General features: G+C 45.1%; 1 protein-coding gene across 2 annotated transcripts in view; it reads right to left on the bottom strand.

The window, feature by feature from the left end:
• Positions 1 to 7,909: 7,909 nt before the first annotated feature.
• LOC126544866 (uncharacterized) overlaps positions 7,910 to 19,801 on the bottom strand; it is a 38,384-nt gene continuing 26,492 nt past the window's right edge. For both annotated transcript variants that reach the window (XM_050192397.3, XM_050192398.3), the window contains exons 3-5: positions 16,542 to 16,703; positions 10,667 to 10,825; positions 7,910 to 8,373 (exon numbers count right to left, since the gene is read on the bottom strand). In XM_050192397.3, the coding sequence (XP_050048354.1) occupies positions 8,302 to 8,373; positions 10,667 to 10,825; positions 16,542 to 16,703 (393 nt within the window). In that variant the 3' untranslated portion in view covers positions 7,910 to 8,301. The remainder of the gene's footprint in view (positions 8,374 to 10,666; positions 10,826 to 16,541; positions 16,704 to 19,801) is intronic.

Raw genomic sequence — 19,801 nt, forward strand, 5'->3', positions numbered from 1 at the left:
TTATGCAGTGAGAGTGAATCTCTGCAACACTTCTTTTTTACATGCCGCCAGTTCATTATTCAATGGAAAAGATTTTTAGAAGAACCCTTCCAAAAGCTTGGCTTGTATTTGACTCTTCCTGTAATTCTTTCGTTTGGGGCTACCGTACTAGTTTACAGCCACAGGAACGTTTGTGAAGCCCTATGCATCTTTCTGCGTGAGGCAAAAAAAATTGCATGCTATAATTCTTAAAGGGACCGACAATTCTTAAAGCACAACGTGAATCGAGATAACCCCGCCAATTGAAAGATTGCCTATCGTAGTGGCTAAAACGAGCGATGTTTTTCTCATTAAACACGGATTCATATTTTTAATTTTTCACTAAAAGCAGCGAAAAAGGACCTTTGGCACTCCGCGCGCCAAAAGCGTGAAGATGCATAAGAGGCCTATCACGTGACCTTCTATTAGTCTGCGCGGTTCCTGGTCTTTTTATTGGTATTGAAATCCCTTTTTCTGTTATAAGTTTTGTCTAACTTACAATGAGCAGATAGGCCTTTGTTTGAAGTGAGTAGAAAAGTGGTGCTGCCTTCGCCTTCGTTTTCGATGAGTTGGCTTGGCTTGTCCATCGACAGAACAACGACGATGGGGGCCAGTGAGCTATGACGTAGGCGTGTACTTGGGGGAACGCGCAGTACAAATCTAAGAAAGGTCTCTTCAACAAAGCGAACTTATTGTACCAACCTTTTATTTTGAAAAATAGCCGAGAACGTCTAAATCTAAGTGGTTAACGACGTTTCCCTCACTCCTGTGACAGCAGAACGATGTGCGGCTTTCAAATTTTGCGAGGCGGGCTATCGACATCGCTCTCACTTCTCAGCGTTGCTGGAGGTGGGACCCTTACTTTTTTAGAGTCTGCTCAGATCGAAACATTCTGCTTGCTGAATGTCCACGAGCTTTTGGAAGTAACTGCTGAAGGTGCAAACACTATACCAAGGGTGAGCTTTGGTTGCGCCGTAAAAAAATACGTCCTTAAAGGGACACTAAAGGCAAATATTAAGTCAAGCTAAAGTGATAGATTACTGCTCGTGAATCTCTAAGGCGCAAATATTATCGCGAACAGAACCTTAGTAATTGAGAAATTGAGGTAAACGCAGGACATAGTTAGGGACTCCCCCGGGACATTCAAGTACTTGCCCGATGACGAAAGCACTCCTCATCTAAATTCTGTCACTAGCACTCAACCATTCGTTGCAAAAAAAAAAACATCCTTGTATTGTGTTATAAGATGAAATAAAATGCTGCTTGTCCAGTTCTATTTCATTCTTTAGGAAAAAGAACTAAAAACTTAAAAAAAGAAAAAGAAAAAATAAGCCTACCGAGACGATCAACTCGGAAAAGAAAGCCTCTGGACAGATTTGAGGAGAAGGAAGTGCCGTATCGCGCTCACTGCTGAACTGTGCATGCGTGCATCGGCAGGGCGCGTGCATCCCGGAAGCGTGCGTCCATGAACTCTCTGACTGACGAAGACAACCAGGTGTGTCTGGAATAAACCCTGTTCTTTACTTGTAGTCCTGGCGTGTGTCGGTGTGTCGGGTTCTGGACGATACTTCAGAAACGCAAGCGTAGAGTAGCTACTCAGAAATGCTGAGCTGAATTGCCAAGCTCTCGGCTCACGCGCACCTCAGTACTAGGTTAAGACAACGGCAAATTATGTTCTGCGTACCCACTCAGACGTCCATTGAGAGATCAGGCAAGACACCCGACGTGTCTTTTAAAGCGCGTTCTTCTCCATCATTATGAATGAGAGCGTTACCAAAACTGTTTGTCCTGTCGTTATTTCATCTGTAAGAGGTCGGATCCTCAGTCCCACGGTCAAATGTGACTCATGTCGAGGGCGCCTTTCTGAACAACAAACGATGGAGATGCAGCATACCCCAACATAAAAAATGCTACACAAACTGGATGAATCAATATGTCTCCTGAATGTTCATGCTCACAAAGTGACATCAACCCAATTTTCGCATGATTTCCATCAATGCACTCCATTTTATTGGGCAAATTGGGAACGTTAGTGTTTTTGTTTGTTCGTTCGTTTGTTTGTTTTTTCGCTTTTTATACCCTGAAGAAAAACGAAGAAAAAGAACAGGCCTTCTCCCCAAAATTCTGACTTTTTTCCGAGCTCTCACACCTCTACCTCTCACCGTAAGAATAGCTGCTTTGCAATTGCAGAAGTGTAAACGCTAATTCAGCTTAACATTGCATATTAATGTCCCGTCATCATTCCTAATACAACCCAAATACAAGCCTTATTTGAATGACCCCGGCTAGCACATCATTTCGTATAAGGTCAGGAGCGACGAGTTCTCCCCTGCCTTTCAACCGTGTACTTTTCATCTTTCGCGTTTTCCCGTGCAACGCGGATTCCCGTAGGGAGTCAGCGCCGAGCACCGTTAGGTTCTCGAGATATATAGGACGGCAGACGGTGTCTCGCAATTTCCCCGCTCCGATTAAGCCTTTGTTGCTTCTTTTGTTTCCTCGTTGCGAAACCCTTGCGGAATCTCCAAACCGGTTGGAGACATGCAGAGATCCGTCATCTTGGTGTCATATGGTAGTTTTTTTTTCTTTTGTCGTTTTTTGCAGCGTGCGCCGCTCACTCGAACCCTAAAGACTTTGCGTGACTCATCAGCTTCTATACTTCAAGGATCGCGCCGAAACCATGAGTAGAGTACAGCCACGGCAACCGGTCGTGAATCGAATTCCGAGACATATTTGGCTGATGGAGCAAGCTATGCGCTTGTCTTGTTGTAGTGAGCGAGCGTTGTCCATGTAGGCGTATGTAGGCTACTGAGTAGCAAAGCGGTGATGCGGTGATTGTTCGTCCGCTATTAAGTACTCAAAATTACGAATGACACTGATCCAGTGCAAGCTAAGAAGAGAACCGCATCTGGGCCATCCTTCTCGCGGCTTTTGGGAAACTCCTCATTGAACCGCGAGCTCTGTCTCATTCTGGGTACACCCGTTCCGTACACCCAGAATGTAACGGTTGGTCGGGAAATGGGTGGCGTGGAGCGGTAACTAAACGCGCTCGTTCGTAAAAAAGAAAACGAAGAACTCCCTCGATTCTAGAAGAAAAAAAAAAAGGCAATTATTTTAACTATAAGTTACGAACTGTGTGCCATGCATACTACTTTTTACTAACACGTTAGTAATGGTACCGAACATACTAACTAGAAAAGATGCTAGCCGTAATTAATGCGGTTCAGTCGCCAACTTCGAAACAGCTGCAATAGCGCAGCTGCAATATTATGATCAGCAATTTAGTGTAGTGTAGTGTAGTGTATGATCAGCAATTAGTGTAGCCAATATCCGATATGCATGAGCGCCGTCGCTTCCATCTCCGTGATTAGGTCGCTTTTATTCTATAAAAGAGATCAAGTATTGACAAGGAAGAACTACAGTTTGTTTGTCATATTCATTAGACTATATCATTCATGGCGGGTCACTGACATAGCAAGAATAATTAAGCATACCAGAGTGTGGATGTAGGCCAGTTGATGATTCATGATTTGGAAAGTTACCGCAAAGAATGCACGAGCCCAAGAAAGAGACAACACGAAGCGGTGTTTTGTGCTGTCCCTTTCTTCGTCACGTGTGTTCCTTGCGATAGTTTCCCAAATCAAGAATAATTAAACCTCGGGTGCCTACTCCGCACCGATAGGAACACACGATAAGAGTGAACAAGGCATCGCACAATACAATGGACAGCTTATGCGTAGGCTTGTATTGTATGTATACTGCTATAAATGGGAGCGCAGGTGGTACCAGTCAGTAATTATGGTAAATATCGGTAATATTTGAAGTGTAGCGAAAAGGGGAAAAAAGCTTCGAAAATAACTTAAAACGTCAAATTTACAACTCCACAACTTTGCAACAGAAACAGATATCACAATCTCAGAAACGTCGTATGGAGCGTCTACGGGACGATACATATGATACGCCAATTTTTTTAACAGATCGTTAAAATATATTTTGCAAAAACAGTTACTTGATATAAAAACATCTATAGTAAATATGGATCTTAAGCTGTAAATATAATACGATAACTTTACGCAGGGTGCCACGATAGAACAAGTGAAGTATCGAAGCATCCGAGATAACACGTTGCGACACCAAATACGTCATCGCATATCTTCTATTGCTCCATGTTAAAATGAAATAAAGTATTTAAACTTGTAACACGGAAGCTCCATAACATAGCATGCGTATAATTTTCGCATTGGTTTGTTTTTTTTAGTGCCTTTCGTGTGGATTTCGTTCACATTGCTCTCTTTTATTTTTTTCTTATTTGTTTTTTGTTGTATAGTTGTCCGTGAATCGTATAAAAGCGTGTTTCGAAAAAAATAATCCAGTTGGAAGTGAGCGCCGTGTTTCGTCCCTTCACTACTCTGATGACCACGTTGTGCTCTCGCGATGTTAGTTTAATTATAACTTTATTCACTTTAAGCACTCTATCAGTGGGAATGAGAGAGAGAGAGAGATGCGGACTGCGCGCCGGCTTCCGAGAGCGAGGGTGACGCGGCGTCGTGGCGATGCTATCTCCCCTCACGCAACACCTGGCGCTCTATGGCAGCAGCAGGCGTACCCTTTCCCCGGCACTGCTCCGTCGAGGCGCGCTCGTGACGGGGCGCCGCAGCCAGCGTGAATTCCGGTGCCGTTTCGGTGCTACAGACGCCAGTTTTTTTTTTCGCTCGATTACTCTGGAACCATAGAGCTGGAAACTTCGATGACTCATGTATAAAAGCCGACGCGCTTGACCCACTGATCAAATTTTCGATGATCGCCGACTGTGTTCGCCGCTATCGTTGTTCTTTGAATGTATACCCTGTTTTTCGTGGCACATGTTCGCCCAATAAATAGTTAGTTTCGCTATTTACAGTTTTGCTACTGTGTTCGTGACCGTCACTACCACGTGACAATATCATATCCCAACTTGATGGAGAAAAAAAGAAACCACGTTGCCTACACTGTACATGCACAGTGCTTAGCACCCTGCGTTCTGAAACAAATGTAGAGAAAGTACAAATTTATTTATATTACGAAACACGTGTGCCTAGTTTGTCAACTGAAAAATTGACAGCTTTAGAAAGAATCCGAATAAAGCAATTAAAATGGCATGTTCCGTGCGACAATATGATTGCACATGAACCTTACTCTTGCGTGTCACCAATTTCTGTTTAATTGAGTTAAATAGCTTCTAGTCGCAGTGTATTATGCTATTCCTGAAAGCCAACAGACCAGCGTGTTTATGTTTACATTCGCGGTCTGTTGTCTCGAGTTACATCATTATACCTTACGATTATTATTTGAGAATTGAGATTCAAACGTGATATGAAATGGCTAGCAGTGTGTACAGGAGTGTTCACCTAAGCCTTCGTTACGTATTGCCGCACAACTATTTAGAAAGTGTAGTTCAGTCCTTCATATCTTAGTTTAACTTACAAGCATGGGGAACAGAGGATGTGATTTTTGTCTTTTAACTCTTTATTTATTTATTTATTTATTTATTTATTTATTTATTTATTTAGAAGCAACACCAGTGGGAAACTTGACGGAACGGAATCTACCTCTCGCAAATAGCCTTCAACTTCTTTTTCTATACCATCCTTCTTAAAGTGTAGGCAGGCGTCGTGCTCGTCTCGGTAGCAGTTGCCAGCCTTCTCCCTCCCTATTTCCCTCTGAATCCATTGTATATGTGTGTTTTCATATCAAGTAATCGAATAAAAATCTGTGTATGTTCAGCTGGTACCTTCGCAATAACCGAGAACTAGATCATGCTTCGGTTAGGCTCAAGGGCTAATGGAACAAGCCGAACAGGGCCGGGCCGTGTCGGGCAGGGCCCGGTTCTTTCGGGAGCAGGCCAGGCACAGGCCTCGTTTGAAATCACCAGGCCGCGCTCGTGCGGCCCAACGCATGACACTTTTGGGCTCAGGCCAGGCCCGGGCCTGAAAAAAACTACCCGTGCAGTGCTCTAGTCCTGACCTATAGGTCTGTTGCGATATGAAAAAACGCGTCATGGACATATACTCTCTAAACCAGGACTTCTCAGCCATACAGAGAGTTTCAGTAGACCAGGGGCGGCTTGCAAAAACATTTAATAACGAAAATAATGACGAATTTAAGAACACATTCTTAAATGTTGCCTAGACGACTCCTAGTCCGCACTAGAACGCGCTCTTAAATTCGTTATTATTTTCGTTATTAAATGTTCGTGCAAGCCACCCCAGAAAGCTGGCTCCATGTACGCAGCGTTCTGCGAGCTCCGTCCGACTACGCATGCGCAGAGCGCTGAGGCAGCTTGGTCTGTGCTGGAGAGTTGGTGGCGGACCGTGTGCCCCGTGACCTCGCCAGCTAAAACTCTCTCTTGTATAGGGAGCGTGGATCTTGTATATGGACCGTGGTCCACAGTCCACAGTCCACCGTCCACGGATTCGTATTGTATACGAATTGTATACGGACCGTGGATCGAATCATACTGTTAATATGAACTTGGCGGCGAGAACGCACCTCGCAGTTGATGACATTTCAATGTATTGTTCTTTCTTACATGCACATGAAATCAATTAATAATAAAACGTAGAAAAGCGTAACATATGCTGTGAAAGTTAATGTGGATTTCTAGTGGTGCGCAGGCACGTAACTACAATAGGATATCAGAAATTGATTAGGCTATTAATTCCTTCTATGCTAAGAATAAATTTGCGCTTGCTTAGGTGCTTTCTCTTATTTACACTCCAGCCTCAGATAACCGCGCGGGTAGTGTCTGTGCCGCGAACGAAAAGTTGTCGGAATGAATGGGGAAAGTGAGGCACAGATGTGATCAAGGTCACAAGTTCACTAGTCCATAAACTGATGCCAAAAAAAAAAAACATTAAACTAAGCTAGGCAGGTAGAAGCTGGAAGTCGGCAAAGGGTTGTTCGTAAAAAGAAACAGCGGTCAGTCGTGGTAGCGCCAAATAATATTAGCGACGGCAGTCGGCCCATTACAATGTCCTAGCTTAAAAACGAAAAGCTTTACAATTCGGTCTCAGCTTTCTACGACCAGTCAGACTGCGGCAACTTCTGGCTGAAGCCACTTATTCGGCTGCCTGCTAAGCAAAAGAAAAAAAAAACATTGTTGCTTGTATAAAAAAAAGAAAAAAAGACAACAGTTACATTGCACCGAAAATTCACTCGAACTGGCAATTTTCGTAGGCTTTCCGAATGCAAATACGACCCAAATGCACTCACAGAGCTCGAAAATTGCGACGTCACGCGACGCCTTTAGCGCCACGCTTTGGCGCCAAATTCAAGAAAACGTAGCCCAAGCTCGGCCTGTCACCGTTCAATCTCCCTGAACGCCAAGTGCTATCCGATTCGCCCTGCACTTTGTTCGCTGCAGTTCAGTGCCAGTTCTGCGCAAAGTCGGCCCGGCACATCCCTGAACGAGCCCTGCATTGACTCTCCCGCAAGCGCAAGCCGGGACCGAATTCTCTCAACTCGTCCTACACAAACTTGCACGTGGCGGCGTGACGAAGACGCAGATGCCGCAGCCCCTGAACTATAGTCCACAAAGTGCAGGTGAATCGAGTGAACCAACATTTTTGCCACTAGCTACCTCGTGCCACATTTTCGGTCTACTACTCCCCGTATAGGAAAGCGTATACAGGAATAATACGTCCATGCTACAGGGACACTACGTGCATGCTGCCGACGGAATCGCCTATAAAAAACACAGCGCACGTGGGCGCGAACTCCAGCGACGTAAGAGGAAGCGAACGTCGTATAGGGAAGCGAAGCGGGCCATTCGCGACATCTGTTGCCAGACGCACGACATGCATGCATCAAGGATGTCGCGCCCTCCGAGAGGGGCGTTTCGCTGCAGCCACAGGGACGCTGTTCCTGGCCCGTGGCCGCTTTTAATGGCTACAGAAGACCACATCTCGAAGAGTGACGGTGTGCAGTTTCCACCTGCCAAATAATAATAGGACTTTACACAGCCCGTAAACCTGTGCTCCCGGGTGCACCTGCACGGGCCGTATTGAGCAAGGGTGAAGAAAAAAATAATTGTCCTCTTCCCTAATGCTGTTCTTACGACCAGGAGCTGCTTCAACTGCTCGCCACACAAACGCCCATTTCCGTTGATTAAACAAGTACGGCTATAAAGGCGTGGAACCGACGTCACAACCACAAAGCCGTCACCTTGGCAAAGCCTGTAAGCAAAATGTGGCTTATTTGTTGCGGTGGCAACAATTCCAAGTGCTGTTCTTAGAAAATAGTCCAGGCCTACGAAATCATCTTCCTGACTATTAATGCAACGTGGAAGAGGTGCGCAGCTCCCGCGATAAGTCCCATTGCCTGCGAAAAAGAAACAGAAAAAATACACGCCATTGAAATACGCTGCGCAGGGGGCAACAACATTTTGAGCACGCAGTGTGCCTACTAAAAAAAAAAAAAGTCTGTTATTTGTCAGACATGGGTGGCCCCTGGCAGTATCTTATATCTAGCTTTAAAGAAACAGGGGCTTTAAGGGAGACTGATAAATCAGTTGATTATTGTGGAGAAAGTGAACGTTAAGATGTACCTTTCTTTAATTTCGCGTGAAATTTCAGCGCCGCTAGCTCCCGGATTGCAAAGATTTTGTCTAAGCAGCCATTTTTGGCGCGGGTATATTTATATTATAATGCAATGTAGTCTTTTTTTATATATAAACAATTGACTACACTTCCGTAGATTCTGTCAGAAATAGTGTATTAACTTCAAAGCGACGTCGCCACTTGTACTTTCTGGTTCGCCAAGCCTCCTCTCACGGTAGGAGTTACTGACTCACTATTGCAGAAACTTGGTTTGCTTGTAAACAGAGCTAAACTTTATATTCCTGTTTAGCAACCCTCTAAAAATGTAATTTGAGTCATAAAATTGTTGAGCCGATTCGAACCAAGGCAAACAGGGCTTAAGCGGGCGATTGTATCGTCAAGTCCGATTACAGCGAATACCTTATGTCGAGGGTAGCGGATGTAGATTAGCACGAAATCACAGACACACAAAAAAAGGGGGAATAACGGAAAATTGGAAACGACAATGTATCTCCTTTACTCATTTTCTTTCTGCCCAGTACATGATAGCCAACCGACGATGTCCCATGGTTATATAACCACCTTCCCTGCCTCTCTCTCTCTCTTCTTAGTGACCTCGTTTCCATTTCGTATGTGCGACATTCACACGACTCGCAACGCCAATAAAGGTAACCATAGCTGGACGCAATCAGTTCCGTATTGGCAGCATCATGTCTGCCTTGTCCTCAAGGTCATGAAATATTATCCGCCCTATAGTAGCGCGTCAAAGCGGTGCACCTTTCCCGGCGACATCAAACCAATGAGCCCTACTCATTCATGCACATCACCTCACCTGTCCACCTGAATATCACCCTGCCCTAAAAAAATTCCGAAGGAATATTATTGGTTTCTATAGGTTTCATTTTTATGGCTTGTGAAACGCTAGCCTTGATAAACCGATAAATATGATAGCCTGTATTGGTCTATAAAATAATAGACCTGATACACCGATAAAATCGATAGCTTGTATTGGTCCATTAGGTTACAAGTGTATTGGTGTAGATAGGAACTCTTCGTCGAAATGGTTTGTTCAACAAATGTGCACTAATTGTTTGTTTTAAAGCAAAGCTATCTCGCTGAAGGCTCCCGGACTTTGCTGATAGTGGTTGCTGCTGCTGTCTTGCCAAGTAGCTCACACACCGGACATAACCTGTATAATGAATCGTGGCATATATACAGGGTGTATTCTTTTTTTCGCTGCACCAAATTTTTTCAAGATTGACAATGGCAGATAGCACAATTCTAACCCTTGATATAAATTACTCGATGAGGCGGTCACTACTTCTACGAGAAATCAAAATGTTTAATTGAATATGTAACGTAAGTACGCTAGTTAACTTATTAATTAATTACTTTACGCAACATATTTCAATCAACGAATTATAACCGCTGAGTTCACACGGTGTATCCACTTGGAACGAATTCTCTGGACAGCGCCAGTTCCGATATATTAATTTTCAAAGTGTCTCGAAATGCACTGGTGCTCCAGTTACTTTTATGCTTCGATGCATAAAACAGTGGTTTCTTAAAGGGACACTAAATCGAAACAATAAATCAGTTTAGACCAATGAAGCATTGTATGAGAACCTTGCAGGCAGTCATTTCGAAAAAATTGTTTGATTATTAGACGAGAAAATGAAGGTCTAAGTATCAGTATTTTAATTTCGCGCCGAAACCCCAGCGCCGGTACGTCAGCGTGACGTCAGGGATTCCAAAGTATGTTTTCGCATTTGGGCCGCGATGGCTGAATAAAGGTTCCCGAAACTTGCCATGTTTAATATTTGGTTCCTTTCGAACACAATGTAGTCAATCTGTACCGCTATATATAATTAGTAGGCCCTAGAAGATGCCATCAAAATCCAAGACGTCACAGCCCCCAAGTGCGGGAACTTAAGTAGACGTCGCCACCCGTATTTCGTTCTTGCGCTTTTTCTGGCTTATCAAACGTCTTATCGTTGCAAGAGTGGTGTTTTTGGTGTTGTAGAACGGTAATTTACTGATGCAGAAGAAATCCCTTTAAAGAAGTCATATCTCACCCCAGCTGCGTTCACCACGTCGGCGTTGAAAACATCAATGTTAAGGGCCTGTCCCGCTATCGAAAATCCGGCGACGGTAGCAGAGGAGTTGAAGCTGGCCAGGTGGGCGATGGAGACGAAGATGTAGAGAAGAGATCCGAGGGCGTGAAATGTAAGAAACTGCGAACAACACATACACAGGCAAACAACGCAATTAAAGGTATACTAAAACTTCAAATAAATGTTTGCGTTATACACAACACTGAGTGCAGACACCACCACCACATGCGGAGAGGCTTCCTCTATAATTTATTGAAATTAACTTCTACAACTGTATTACATGTATACCTTAAAGGGTACAGCCTTAACCTTCCGTATATGTGTGCACTGCCGTTTGACGAGCCATGTATAAACAGCCTCGTATAGACTAATCCGTCAGGTTCAACTTCAAGGGGTTTCGTGACGTCGTGCCAGCCGTGCTATAAACGTCAAGGTTTTCCAAACCTGCCGCGCTGCTCACAGAGAAAGCAGGCTACTTTCTTTGCGATAATGTGAGCTCACGAGGTCTTCGTGGCGTTTACTGAGAAGGTACATCTGGCGACCGTGATGATGACCATGCAGGGTTTCACCGCGCGCGTTTTGTCACAGCGCTCCCAGCTGCCATTCAAGGTTACATCGAAAGCATTCAGCTAATACGCATTGGAATTATGTACAGTGTGCGCCAAGTTCTTGCGGAACCGATTTCTAAACTGTCCACAAAACCGACGAGAAAAGTCACACTTTCCAAACTATCTGTTTGCCTGTTGGATGGCTACGCAGGCTGCAAACCTGGTCCTGGCACAGCAAACGCTACCAGCAAGAAAAGAAGCCCGTGCGCCATGCGCAGATAAGTAAGCGCCAGTTGTGCGATGCGTAAGTGACGTGGTGGGGACCAAATTTCCAATATGCAATTAATCTTCAATATTCCGTTGCCAGGAGCACTGACACTGCCATTCTAGCGGGACACTAGTTTCAAAATATTTACAGCAGAACTCATCTCACGATGACTGTCGACGGTAATGCGAATAGCAATCGAGCAATGTAGCCACAGACCATGTTCCTGAAGTGCCGCTTATTTAACACATATACTGGTAATTTTGAGACTTTCGTTGTTTCGGTTATATACCACATAGTTCAATATCGCCCTACTTTGCTATGGCACTCACTTGCCAAGGTCGCTCATGAGCATGGAGGAATGACAACGACTCTATGACGACAACGCAGTGACGATTGAACGACGAAGAAAGAATTATGTCGTTCTGACGACAAAGACGTGTAACGACGACGTCGTGGCGACAATGAGATGTCGATTCTTAAATTATGACGATGGCATAACGACGACAACGTGGTGACAACGACATGAGAACAATGCGCTGACAACGATTGTGTGACGACGTAGCGTGACGACGACGGTATGACGACAACCGGATGAAGAAGCGGAAATGATGACGATGGCATGACTAAGATAGCATGACGACGACAGTATTACAACGGAAGCATGATACCGTTTGTGTGATGACGCAATGACGATGATGTCAGCATAATCACGATTGAATGGCGACCATAGGCTTATTTATCGGGGGGGGGGGGGGGGGGGGCAGGGTGCGAAGTATATATATCTACAGAGAAATAAATCTCCCTGTCACAGGCGTTCATACAATCCAGTGTCCTTCAGGAAACGCAGAAGGGCTTTTATGGCCTTTTGCCTGCAAGAACGCATAGGCCATGGTCCAAGGACCTTTTCTTCTGAGAGCCCTGTGTTGTCTAGCAGGTTGAGTTTCGCTTGTAAAGTACGTTGTTGAGTGTCAAAGGAAGGGCAGTGACACAGAAGGAGCTCTAGAGTCTCATCGCACCCGCACAAGTTGCACGCCGCACTGTTGGACAGTTGAGTTGAGTTGAACAACTCAACTCAACTGTTGGTCATCCCCAACCACATGCGACACAGTAAAGTCGTTTCGTGACGGGAGAGTCCAAGTGGCAGGCGAAGTCTCAAATTAGGATCGAGAGAGTGCAAGCGTGAGTTGGTGAAACCCGGTGAATTCCACCGTAGAAGTGTGATGCGGCGAGCAAGTTCTTGAAGTTGTCGCGCAGCATCAACTCCTGAAAGTGGTATAGGAACCCGATGATGTTTTTGGTGAGCCGAACGCACACCTTCATCTGCGCTGTCGTTGCCGACAATCCCGCAATGGCTTGGCAGCCATTGAAATACAATGTAGTGGCCTTTCTCGAGCACGTGACTAAGGGCGTGCTTTATTTGGTAGACTAGCTGCTCGTGTAACCCATGACGTAATGCAAACTGCAGAGTTTGTAGGGCTGCTTCGGAATCGCAAAAAATGGCGCAGCGATTTGGTGACTGCTGGAGCACGTACTTGAGTGCACCTTGAAGAGCCGCAAGTTCTGCTGCTGTCGACATTGCATTGTCCGAATATTTAAACTGCAAAGTTGACCGATGAAACAACTACTGCTCTGGTAGAGCTGTAATAATTGGTGGAACCGTCCGTGCAAATGTGTATGCTGTCAAAATAGGACTCGTTGAGGAGAAGCAGAGACAAATGCTTCAAGGCTAGCGGTGACAAGTCTGCCTTCTTAGCAATCCCAGGAACTGAGTAGCATACGTGAATTTGCCGGAGACACCACAAAGCCGATGTTGGGCGTTTCGCAGGCTTGAAGCCAGATGGTATCGAGTCATAGTATCTCGTCACAATAGCACAGAATGTAGCCTGTGGTCATCGCCCTGGAAAATCGGCTGAACGGTGGCATGGTAGCGGAGAAAGATGTTAAATGCGCGCTCTTAGCGTCTCACCGACGATATGCGTAGGGATCGGGTGCAATGACAATCGTTGCAGCTGCCGAAGAACATCTCGGGAGGCAAGACGTGTCCGAAGTGCTTGGATTTGTATGCTCTGTAGTGCAATAAAATTAGTCTCGCATGTGTTGGAAAAACAAAAACATTGTATCGCAAAAAAACAATAAAAAGTGCCTTGTATAGCTGCAACATGGAGCGCACGGACGGTCCCCACGATTTTCCAGCTACGAATTTGAACATATTCACAATACAAATGAGCTTTTTCTTCATGTATGAGACATGCGGACTCCAGGTGAGGTCACGATACACAATAACGCCTAAGAACTTGCGAGCTTTCTCGTAAGCGATGGACTGGCCCTAGGTACACACCGTGTAGAAAGACGTCGCTTTTCGTGTAAATGCCACTATAGTGCACATTTTTTCTGTAGAAATCATCAGACTTTGTCGGCGAAGGAATGCCGCTGTCAGAGTTGCCGCTTTCTGTATTCTGGCGCGCACTTGTGGCCTTCTCACGCCGGACGCCCAGATGCAAATATCGTCAGCACAGAGCAAGACATTAGCAGTCTGTGGTAGCGTTTCGGCAAGCCTCACTAGAACAAGATTGAAAAGAGTGGGGCTCAACACTCCGCCTTGTGTAACACCACGACTGGAGATATATCTAATTCTTGGGCCATTCTCTGCAAGGACAAACACAGCTCTCCGTGAGAGATAGCTCCTAATCTACCTAAAGACGTTGCCTTCAAGTTCTGCAGCCTCAAGTGCTTGGAAAATGACTTCATGGGTTACGTTGTCGTAGGCACCTTTTACATCTAAGAAGAGTGCCACAGAGAGACGCTTAATGGCTTTTCGTTGCTGCACGGAGGTCACGAGATCAATGACGCTGTCAATTGAAGACCGTCCACGTCAAAAACCAGCCATAGCCTCAGGGTAAATGTTATAGTATTCGAGGTACTATTCCATACGTGTCTGCAACATCCTCTCCATGACCTTACCAATGCAACTCGCCCGCGATATGGTGCCCAGAGACAAGTGCTGTGCAGAGTACTGGACCAGTTTGACAATCGTACACTCTAAGAACTGAAAGCTTTAGGTCAGTACTCCCACAGAGCATCCACGCTGAAGGCCTTGGTTCCTCGGTCCGCGGGTTGTCACGATATACTGTAAGAACGACGCCCCCTACCGCGCTGCAGTGTACGCGGTTTGTTCGTGCTCGTCTCTATTTCTTTTTGTGTCCCCCTTCTGCTCTCTTTCTCTTTTTATCCCCCTTCACCCTTCCCCCCGTGCAGGGTAGCCAACCGGAACTGCCTCTGGTTAACCTCCCTGCCTTTCTATGCATCCTTTTCTCTCTCTCTCTCTCTCTCTCTCTCTCGCAAGTGCAGTCGGCGGGTACGATGTAAGGTCCAGCGAAGTAGAAAGATGGCGGACTAGAAAGACGGCCCAGGCTTCAGTAGAGGCACCAGTCGGCTACACTTCCAACCGTCGGGGACTATGCCGTCACGACAAGATTGATTGAATATATCCGGAAGACAACGTTGTGCTGTTGAACGTAGGTGCCTTAAGGCAGCGTAGGTCACCCCAACGGGACCGGGTGATGACGATCGCCTGCACGCAGCCATGGCCACTTGCAGTTCTTCCACAGAGAAAGGTACTTCCATGCTTTGATCTCTCGAGATGGGAACGTCATGTAGCGAGAAGCCAGCCAGCGAAACGAAGTCGCCAGTAACTTTCGCACAAAATTCTCCCGCGACCTCAAGCTCTGGACGACTTTGATGTAGAGCCAGCGCTGTGAAAGAACGACGTTGTTGTGGAGGTGAGCAAAGACACTGAAGAGTTCTCCACACGGGGGTAACAGCTTGCGAGGGTCCAGCGATTCGCAGAAGCTCTTCCATCGTTGGCCCTGAAGTTTGTTCATCTGACGCTGAACTTTCTTCTGAATGAGTCGGGCTTCCTTCAGGTCATAAATGGACTTAGTACGCCTATATCGTCCCTCGGCCCACCGGCTGGTCATCCGAAGCCTCTCCACTTGCTGGTCGAAATCTGTACGTCTTGTAGATGTTGTAAACATCCGCGTAGAAGCCTGCAGAGCATGTATGATCACGTCTTCGAGGGGCTCGGGATGGTCATGTCTGCACTTCTTCTCGATCAAAATTCGATACGCTTGCAAGTCTATCTGTCTTGAGAGCACAGGGTAAAAGGAACTGTCAAGGCCTCTGATGGCCATGTACGTAGGAATATGGTCGCTGCCATAAGTTAAGTGTCTATGAACTTTGGAACTTAAACTATGCGACACAAATGTCAAGTCCAAGCAGCTGCTGTAAGACAATATTAATCAATACAAATGACAGTGGATAAAAAAAATAACTGGCCGTAGCTGAGATACAAACCCACGTCTTCGCATTACGCGTGCGATGCTCTTACCAATTTACCTTCTGCGGCGCCGTTTTCCCATACGCTTTCTGGGGTACTTATGTTTATATGCTAGGAGGAAGAGGAGGAGGAAACAACTTTATTAAAAATAAGAGAAGGGAAAGGGGGATGCGCCAGAGAGGGAGCTAGGTTGGGACCCATGAACTAACCCCCTGGGAGTGTTAGCCAGCGCCACCGCTCATGGCCTTGGTGATGGATGTGGAACATCGTTTATGGCGCAGGCGTCACGTCTACGTGAACTCTTTGGGTGAAGACAACTGGTCAATAAACCCACACATGCTACCTGTATAGGTAAAATTAAAGCTACCGGATTGAAAGGCTGAAGCATGGTTACGTAACTTCCACGCAGTTCTTTCGACTCAACCAGTTCATTACTCTGCGTCGTTTGTAAGGACAGTGGACGCTTGTAGTCAAAGACGAAATCTATAAAATGCAACGAAAAGAGAGAGGCCGTCTGTTTTTCGTCTGACGATCTCAAAGTTTATAGTCAGACAATCTAGCGCGTAGGTACGGGTAAAAAAAATGTGCGTAATTAGCACAGTTCCATACGGAAATCAATAAATATATGCACAGAGAGCAAAATTGAGGCGAGCGGCATGTGGGAAAAGAATATGCAAAGCTTACATAGCTCGTCCCGGGCAGGACAGGTCTCGTCGACGTACTCTCCGAAAGTAGAAAGAAAAAACACTGCAGCCAGTAGCTGAAGCTAAGCGCCATCAGGAGCTGCAGAGAGGAAATGCCTCCAGCCGAAGACACTGACAAGGCGTAGACGATGATCGACAGTATCTGAGTGAAAGAAAGAAATTTATTGAGACACCACGAACTATGGGAATTGGTGCTATGCGAAGAATTGTGCAGGTATATATTTATTTCAACATACTGTCAACCCTTTGACAGGGTTATTACAGGAGTGGGGTACAGAAAGAAACAGTAATAATAGTAATTTTCAGGGGTAGATTTCTGAACAAGTACATATAAGAAAAAAAACATATGTACAACAGTAAGCATGAATGCGAGTATTTACAAGCATGCCAATAGAAAAAACAAATAATCAAATGGAGAATGCAAATAAATGACATCAGCTTGATGAGTACGTATTAAGTGAGTTATGTAACACCTCAAGGAAATGAACAATTATTTGCTGTTCGACTACAAGTCGGTCAAGATCATGTGTATGACGTAAGTGCCTTGTTTGTTTAGTTTCGACGTATCTTGTTTGGTCTATCTTAAAATAGTTGTGTAGTAGCATATATAAGAACTTCAGGCGGTGAATTTTAGCTCGACTTTGGAGTGAGGGAAAACGTGCACGGCGTAGCAATTCTGTCGGGGAATCAAGGCGTCGATAGCGGTTAAAAATAAATCTAATCGCTTTGCGCTGCACGTTTTCAAGCATGCGGATACCACTACTAGTGAAGGGGAACCAGATTATATTGGCGTATTCTAGAATCGGTCGGACAAGTGTGGTGTACGCTAAAAGCTTAATGTCACGGTCAGCGTGCCGCAGCGTCCGCTTAAGGAAAAACAATTTTTTCATTGCTTTCGCGGTTAGAGCTTCCGTGTGAACTGCCCAACTGATATCAGAAGTTATTATTACACCAAGATATTTGTACTGGCTTACATTTCGGAGAGTGACGTTATTAAAACCATAAGGAAATGTAAGGTTATTTTCTTTTTTTTTTTATTGACATTGCAACTGTTTTGTCTGAATTAATCACCATTTGCCAGTTAGAGCACCAACTTACTACTTCATTCAGGGCAATGTTCAGCTCAATTTGGTCACTGTGGCTTTTGACCTCCTTATACAGTACGCAGTCGTCTCATCATCATCATCATCATCAGCCTGGTTACGCCTACTGCAGGGCAAAGGCCTCTCCCATACTTCTCCAACTGCCCCGGTCATGTACTAATTGTGGCCATGTTGACCCTCCAAACTTCCTAATCTCATCTGCCCACCTAACTTTCTGTCGCCCCCTGCAACGCTTCCCTTCCCTCGGAATCCAGTCCGTAACCCTTAATGACCATCGGTTATCTTCCCTCCTCATTACATGTCCTGCCCATGCCCATTTCTTTTTCTTGATTTCTACTAAGATGTAATTAACGCGCGTTTGTTCCCTCACGCAATCTGCTCTTTTCTTATCCCTTAATGTTACACCTATCATTCTTCTTTCCATAGCTCGTTGCGTCGTCCTCAATTTAAGTAGAACCCTTTTCGTAAGCCTCCAGGTTTCTGCCCCGTACATGAGTACTGGTAAGACACAGCTGTTATAAACTTTTCTCTTGAGGGATAATGGCAACCTGCTGTTCATGATCTCAGAATGCCTGCCAAACGCACCCCAGCCCATTCTTATTCTTCTGATTATTTCACTCTCATGATCCGGATCAGCAGTCACTACCTGTCCTAAGTAGATGTATTCCCTTACCACTTCCAGTGCTTCACTACCTATTGTAAACTGCTGTTCCCTTCCGACACTGTTAAACATTACTTTAGTTTTCTGCAGATTAATTTTTAGTCCCACCCTTCTGCTCTGCCTCTCCAGGTCAGTGAGCATGCATTGCAGCTGGTCCCCTGAGTTACTAAGCAAGGCAATATAATCAGCGAAGCGCAAGTTACTAAGGTATTCTCCGTTTACTCTTATCCCCAATTCTTCCCAATCCAGGTCTCTGAATACCTCCTGTAAACATGCTGTGAATAGCATTGGAGAGATCGTATCTCCCTGCCTGACGCCTTTCTTTATAGGGATTTTGTTGCTTTCTTTATGGAGGACTACAGTGGCTGTGGAGCCGCTATAGATATCTTTCAGTATTTTTACGTACGGCTCGTCTACACCCTGATTCCGCAATGCCTCCATGACTGCTGAGGTTTCGACTGAATCAAACGCTTTCTCATAATCAATGAAAGCTAAATATAATGGTTGGTTATATTCCGCACATTTTTCTATCACCTGATTGATGGTGTGAATATGATCTATTGTTGAGTAGCCTTTACCCTTTACGGAATCCTGCCTGGTCCTTTGGTTGACGGAAGTCTAAGGTGTTCCTGATTCTATTTGCAATTACCTTAGTAAATACTTTGTAGGCAACGGACAGTAAGCTGATCGGTCTATAATTTTTCAAGTCTTTGGCGTCCCCTTTCTATTCGCAGTCGTCTGCGAATAGCCTAATGTTTGCGTTAATGTTGACTTCCAAGTCATTTATAAACAACAAAAATAATATCGGGGCCAAGACGGATCCCTGGGGCACACCGGATGTGACGTTTAATGTGTCAGAAACGTGCTCATTGCATTGCCCAAATTGTTGGTGGTCGGACAAATAGCTTGATATCCATCGAGTCATTGGCCCATCCCCAAGTTTGCGGACCAGCTGGATAACTAGCTTTTCATGGGAAAACTGATCAAACGCCTTTGAGAAATCCATAAAAATTATGTCAATTTGGGAGTGTTCGTTAATTCTTTGGGCCAAGTCGTGCATTATCTCGACAAGTTGCGTCACGGTCGATAGGCCTCACCGAAATCCATGCTGGTTGGGGTGTAGCAGATTATTGTCTTCGACAAACTTTGTGATGAATTTGAGGACAATATGCTCATGTATTTTACAGCTGGTACACGTCAAGGAAATGGGCCTGTAGTTTGATGGGATCGTCTTGTCACTGGATTTATGCACTGGGATTACTTTTGCGACTTTCCATTCAGAAGGAATCTGTGAATCCTGGATAGATTTTGTGAATATTAAACGTAGATACTTCCCAACTGGTTCTGCATACCATTTAATAGCAGACACAGTATACCCTGTCGGTTATTTCTGGGGTTTCTAGTAATTTATTTTTGGTAGATGGGATAATCGGGGAATGTTGCACCTGTCCATTATCGATTGTAAAAATCGACTGG

This window comes from Dermacentor andersoni, chromosome 1 (assembly GCF_023375885.2).
Source record: "Dermacentor andersoni chromosome 1, qqDerAnde1_hic_scaffold, whole genome shotgun sequence".
Taxonomy (NCBI): Eukaryota; Metazoa; Arthropoda; class Arachnida; order Ixodida; family Ixodidae; genus Dermacentor; species Dermacentor andersoni.